The 6,732-nt window shown below is 37.8% G+C and overlaps 1 protein-coding gene across 1 annotated transcript; it reads left to right on the top strand.

Annotated features, from left to right (window-relative positions):
* The first annotated feature begins 248 nt into the window (after positions 1 to 248).
* On the top strand, positions 249 to 6,106 carry LOC147848215 (beta-1,4-xylosyltransferase IRX14-like). Its single transcript, XM_087338588.1, has 3 exons — positions 249 to 2,478; positions 2,554 to 3,120; positions 5,691 to 6,106. The coding sequence occupies exons 1-3, from the start codon at positions 1,760 to 1,762 to the stop codon at positions 5,926 to 5,928; spliced, it is 1,524 nt and encodes a 507-aa protein (XP_087194714.1). The 5' UTR covers positions 249 to 1,759; the 3' UTR covers positions 5,929 to 6,106.
* Positions 6,107 to 6,732: the final 626 nt, after the last annotated feature.

Here is a 6,732-nt window from a genome sequence, read left to right as displayed (position 1 = left end):
GCATTTCGGGAGATAGAGAACAAGAAATTGGTGAAGGGCATTTCGGGAAAATAAACGGAAAAACTTGACCCAAAGCAACGAAGACTTGAGCGGGGGGGGGGGGGGGGGGGCAGGGGGGCATTTCAGGAAATAGATGATAAAAGAAAAATAGGGCCAGGGGCATTTCGGGAAATACAGAAAACGCGTCGTCGTCTCCTTCCTTCTCCACCGTTTTTCTTTCGTGTTTTGGTTTCTCTGCAGGAATAATGGTTTCTTCTTCTTCTTCTTCTTCTTCTTCTTCCATATCCCTTCTTCTTCGCTCTCTGTCTCTGTCTCTGTCTCTTAGGTCTACCTCCGTAGCTTCCTTCTTCAGACTCTGCAGGCATCCCCCTCTGCTCAATCCATCTCCTTCTTCTGTTTCTTCCTCCTCTTCTTCGACCATTTCATCCCTTTCTGCAAACCTCCTTCACCTTCATCTCCTTCACATTCTTCTGCAGGTAGAGTTCCCTGCCTAATCTCTCTCTTCTTTTTCTTTCTTGCATCGTTCAACCCTGCGGAACGAACCACACACAGAGAAGCTCTCGTTAGAAGGTTCTCTTCGATCATACCATCCTCTCTGCAGGTCTCCTTCATCTTCATCTTCATCGTATTCTGCGGGTAGAGTTTTCTGGCTAATCTTTCTTCTCCTTCTTGCACGCTTCATCTCTGCAGAAGAAACCGCACAGAAGAAAACATGTAAGAAGGCTTTAATTAACATTAGACCATTTCATCCTGTCTGCCGATCTATATTCATCACGTCGCAATAACTAGAGATCCTTTACTTCAAAGACCGCTTCTTGCAACACACACTGAACCCTGCTGAAAGAAGAAGACACGGAGAATTGTTAACTATAAGATTTCCTTTACCGAACCACATTCTGCAGGCCTTTTTCATCACATTCTGAGGTTCAATTATTTCTTGTTCTCAAAGACTTAATTTTTTTATCAACACCATCCATCTCTGCAGAAGAGCAATATTGTTTCAAGCATTGGTTCTCTTGGAGCTGACTTGCTCATCATTATCATTCCATAAAGAAGCCACAACACGCTGAAAAGATATCATGCTCTTTGTAAATGAATTGTCTTAAAGATGTCGAACCTCCTTCAGTCTACCATAGCTCAGATTCTGTCTCCTTCACCTTTCATCAGATTCTGCAGCTGAAGATTTCTATTCTGCTGTCTCCTTCATCTTTTACCAGTGTCCGCAGCTGAAATCTTCTATTCTGCTGTATATTTCATCATTAATCTCTGCAGGCAAGCCACATTTCGACCTTTCTTGGAGCGGAATGATAATTGATGGACACAAGATCTCCACCACTGCATAGAATCAGAATGTTAATCCCCTCTGCAGATCTATCTTCTTCCTCTGTCATCAGTTCTACAGGTAGAGACATTTGGTAAATAAAGATCTCTTCATTCTTCCTGGTAAAAGTTTTTTTTCAAAGATCTTCTCCTAGCTGATATTGCATAAAGACATTAGAGCTCTATCAAACAGACATATCTGGGGAAGATACAGAACTTCTTCGCACATTATCTTGGAGCATAATACACAGACATAATAACTTTTCAACTGTGTAGATTTTGGTGATTTTTTTCTTCCATTACAACGGTTTGTTTTGGTCACTCTCCTATGTTCAAGTTTCCTGTGGTTGGATGGAATGTGGATAGTTATGCTGAAACAATTCAAATACCATGAACGACACACTTGGCTTCTAGAAATACTGTTGAAGTGGAGAATCAGATGACAAAGGTTAATAGGAACCGAAGCATTGGCCGCCAAGGCATCGTCTCCTCTGAGAAAACTCTTGATCGATTGAACATATTTCGATTTGTCTTTCACCTCTTGCTCTGCATTGCTTCTCTTACACTTGGTTTTCAGCTTTCGAGAGAAGGATTCCTGATAGTAGTCCCGTTCAAGATTCATCATGGTGCTTTCTTCTCTACAAGTGTACAGAAAATCCAAATTCTTTCCAATGGAACAGGATCTTCTTTCGTAGATGTGAGAAATGATGAGCAAAATTCTACAGTATCGTTATTACAATCTTCGGTTGGAGTAAAAAGTAGCAGAGTACATGTGGGAAGACATGAAATTCTCATAAGACCATGGCCACATCCTGATCCTCAGCAAGCTATTGCAGCTCATCGCATTATGGATATAGTACAAGGTGAACAAAGAAGAATCTACGGCCGTGAAGAGAAGAAACAACTTCTTATCATCACGCCAACCTACATCCATACCTTTCAAACAGTGTATTTAAATTGCCTTATTCATACCTTAAGATTAGTTTCTAGTCCATTGATTTGGATTGTCGTTGAAGCTGGCAGTATCTCAAATGAAACAGAGGATCTTCTTTCAAGTTCACAGCTTTCCTATCACCATCTAGCTTTAGAAATACCTATGCCTGAACATCTCGAACAAAGAATGAATTTTGAAATGAAACTGAGAGTTGAAGGATTAAGGTAAAACTTGAGCTGTTCCTTGTATAAGAAGGAATTATCTTAATATCAAATTAACTTGATGTGGCCATGTTGCAGGTTTGTCCAAAATGAGCTTTTGGATGGTATAGTTCTGTTTGCAGACGCTAGTAATACATACAGTTTGGATTTCTTTGAGAAAGCACATAAAGTTAAATGGATTGGAGCTTTCGCTGTTGGTATTCTCAATCCAACTGATCTTATACACAATGATCTTGGCAATAGAAAACCGCATTCCATTGCCAAAGTTGATTATTCAAGCAATCCGAAGATAGAATTTACATCTAAATATCTGTTACCACTTCAGGGCCCAGCTTGCAATGCAAATGGATATGTTGTTGGTTGGTATGATATCAACGACTCTAAACAAAATACTGGATTTGAAAATACCTTGGAGTGGTCTGGTTTTGCTCTTAATTCAAGAATTCTTTGGAAAGATCATAGAAAACCTTCGTGGATTAAGGATTGGAATGACGTTTTTGGTTTGGAAAATGAAGGTTCTCTTAAGAGCCCTCTGGCTCTTTTGAGGAATGCGTCATATATTGAACCTCTTGGCAATTGTGGGCGAGATGTACTACTATGGAAGTTTCCATCAATGGATCACTTTGATGATGATTTTCCTGCCAGGTTTGTCTTTTCTCAGAAGCCTCTTCCAAGTTTGTATAGTCCTCTGCATACTGTATTATCATAGTTCACTGCCATGTTTTTTTGTAGATATAACAGATTGAACATTCTGAATGAAACTTCTTACAGAAAAAAAACTCGAAACACCCTATAGACCTTTATTTTGTAGGGAAAAAATCCGAAATGTTCATGGTTTTCTTTAATTCCCCACAAGCCTCTTCTCAATCCCCAAGGAAGAAATGGCGTAAGTTGACCATATAATTGCCCAAATCCGCATTTGATTCAGAAAAAAGGGTGAGTTGACCATGAGATTGCTTAAAAACATTGCAGATAATTGTTCTTTTGGGATTGATCAAGGGCATTTTAGGAAATAACTGAAATTTTAGGGCATTTGGGCCAATTTGGAGTGTATCCTTACTTTTTGGGAATCACTCTGTCAACAGTGTTTATTTTGGATACAATATTTTAGGGCTGTTCTATGCATCCATCTGTGGCACATATTTTTTTCTGAATAAATGGATTGACCACAAGCACATGGATTTTTGTCGATCTACTTATCACTCTTTCATGTTTCCTATTTATTTTCCCATCATTTTTGGAGGTAATGTTCTTTTAAGTTTGATCTGGTATCTAAAAACTAATACGTAATGGCTCATACATTCCAAACATATGAATGATAGGGGGTATGGCACACATATCTCCACCTGAAGATATTCTGGTGAATTCTCATTGAGAAGAAAATCACCATAAATGATACATGCTTCTTTGAACGTGATATATGACTACCTGAATCTTGCATAAATGACTTTCTTTTAGTAGAACATATGTGTTTGGGCATAAGAGCCCACTTCCCATTTCAATTTTCCCTTACATGGTTGATTATATCGATCTTGATGTACTGCTCTTATGAGCATGAGCGATATGTTTGTTGTTAATAAGAGATAATAGAAAGCCAACTTCATCCCCAAAGGTCCATTCTACCAATATCGAATATGTAGACTCTTGAGCCTCAGAATTCAGACTCCATGATTATGTTTCTCATTTAATGACATTGGAACATCCACCAACAATGCATATTTACTTGAAACGGTCTTGTGTTTGTGAGTTTCATATTTCTTTTTTTGTAAAATTATGAAATAAAGCACGTTGAATCTCTGTTTAAATGTATAACCATAGCTTTCTTATAAACCATGCAAGCATATCCTAGGGCTTTGGTCCATGGTCAGAAATTCTCATCAAATACATGGAATAATCACTACAGGGATATTTTGGGACATTCCACAGTTGTAAAGCTTCCAGAGTTGAGCAAAATATGGAAATTTTGGTAAATGAATATCCATAAGTTCTAGGAAATATCGAGTGTATATCATTGTTTATTCTGATTAAGTATGGTTTATGAGGTGGTACATAACTACTTTGCATATGTTCTGTGACTTGTATAGCTATTCGTCCAGAGGGTCTAGTAGATTGATACCTTTACCCATTGTGCATATCTATAGGAATGACACTTGTGGCTATGAGAGGTTCAAGCCTTGTAAACCTCGAGTGGGTGACCATCATCCAGATGATGTTTGCCTGCATTGTAGTGTACTGAGTGGCAGGCTGAGCATTTAGAGAAATGCATTGGTCTGGCTGGAGTCTATGCCCATTAGAGATTCTGATTCTACATTTTACTTCTTGAATAATGGTTTTGCACTTTTTGCACTCTCTAGTGGCTTTTGTTATGGGTCACATGTGGCCTCCTGAGGATGGATATATATTTTATCAATCTCAGTTCCAGTTTCTCTCAAGCTGTGCCTTGGTCCTTGACTCGAAATAGATTCTAAGATTTTGACTTCAATATCCCTTTCAAGGTCTTCCTTAATAGATAGCCCCAAGTGTTATATTCTAAGTTCTCATGCTCTCCCATTGATATGATAGCATCTCCTCATTCTTCCATTTGGCCACTTTTTATTATCATAGAGTGGTTGTTTTTAGTAATGTTAATCAGACATGCTTATATTTTCCTGAAGAAAAACACATGTTTTCCTTACTCGAGCTGTGCTGATGTATTTGGTTTTAAATTGTCGACACACTTTCATAAAAGATGTCATCCTTTGTGCAGCATGCATGTACAACTATATACTCTCATTGAAGCTGAACTCTTTGAATGCATTTACACAATTTCATACAGATATCATTCATTTGGGTTATAGAATTAGTTGCATTTAAAACTATTATGCAACACTCTTATGCTTTAGCCGAGAACCTGAAATGCAAAAGGTTTCTATGGTTTATATATTTGATTTAAAATTATTTACTCATTTTTATAAATGTGAATATTCATTTGGGTCTCAGCAGTTACCATAAATAAGTCCACAACTGTACACATGCCTTAGTTGAGGAGCTAAAATCTTAGGGTCTGCACATTTGAATTGAACTCAATGACACATGCAAATCTTGGTATACCTTGTGGGGTTGCATACATTATACAATAAATGACACTCCTAATGCATGAAAACTTGTTTCCATAAATGCGTTTCCAATTAGTCTTATCTGATGGTGCGTTTTAATTTACTCTTTAATATACGCAGGTGGATAATCGATCCTCGTTTGGATATAGTTGTGCCGTCTCGAAGCACCCCTTGGAGAGCTGAAGATTTTGTTCCTCCAACGATGATATCATCTTCCCCACCACCACCACTTCTTCAATCAACCAACATTGCTAATGTAAAACAACGACGAAGTAAGGGCAGTAAAGGTGGAAAAGGACGAAAGAGTTCTCGTCGAACAAAGCCAGCCAGGGTCAGCACAGACAGTGAACAATGGTAATAGGACAAACGGAAAGTGTAATTTGGATTCATGTAGACATTGCAAATGGTAAGAAGATACATGCTCTAACTCCATTGTCGTTGTGCGCATGCTCGAGCTGACTTGATGTAAGAAAGGTCTGATATACAGCTCTCTCATACATAAAGAAGCATCGCCCTTCTATACGAAGCAACTATTAAAGAATAAGCAGATAAGTCCAAACTGATGTGGAGATGCTATTTCTGGAGAAACTATTAAAGAGTAAGCAGATAAGTCCAAACTGAAAATGACTATATTGTTATTTATTGGGCGATGAGGTTCTTCTCAGTTGTCATGAAAAGATTGAAAAAAATGCTCTTATAAATGGAACTTTCAGTTACTGTGTGACTGCTTGCAAGGCCTTTCTGAAAATCACATCTTCACAAATGCAACTTGTAAAATGTATGAATCTTTCCCTATTTGAATTCCATGTAAAAACTTAATGGTTCAGAGATATGGGAGGAGGGATTGTCTCTCGTCAAACAAAAACTTTCAAGTTCCCACTTTTGATCCTATTTTATTCTTAATAATGCATTGATTTACACATCCAAGAATAAATGGTTTCGGAGTAACCAGGTCTGTATTTAGGCTTCTGAGAATTTTGTTGTTTTTTTGTTCTTCATAATGATTATTTTATATGGTTGATATTAAATGGTTTTGGAACATTTAGGTGGCTGAGGATTTTGTGTTGTGTGGTATTTCTGAATGGCAGTCAATTTGATTGAATGAAAACTGTATTTTTTTGTGCAAATCTGTCTGTTATCTGATAAAGAATCAATTTCTTTC

The sequence above is a fragment of the Azolla caroliniana genome, unplaced genomic scaffold, assembly GCF_043228905.1.
Source record: "Azolla caroliniana isolate FFs.n. ecotype wild unplaced genomic scaffold, voAzoCaro1.0.p SCAF_455, whole genome shotgun sequence".
Taxonomy (NCBI): Eukaryota; Viridiplantae; Streptophyta; class Polypodiopsida; order Salviniales; family Salviniaceae; genus Azolla; species Azolla caroliniana.
This window is presented reverse-complemented; position numbering and strand designations above follow the sequence as displayed.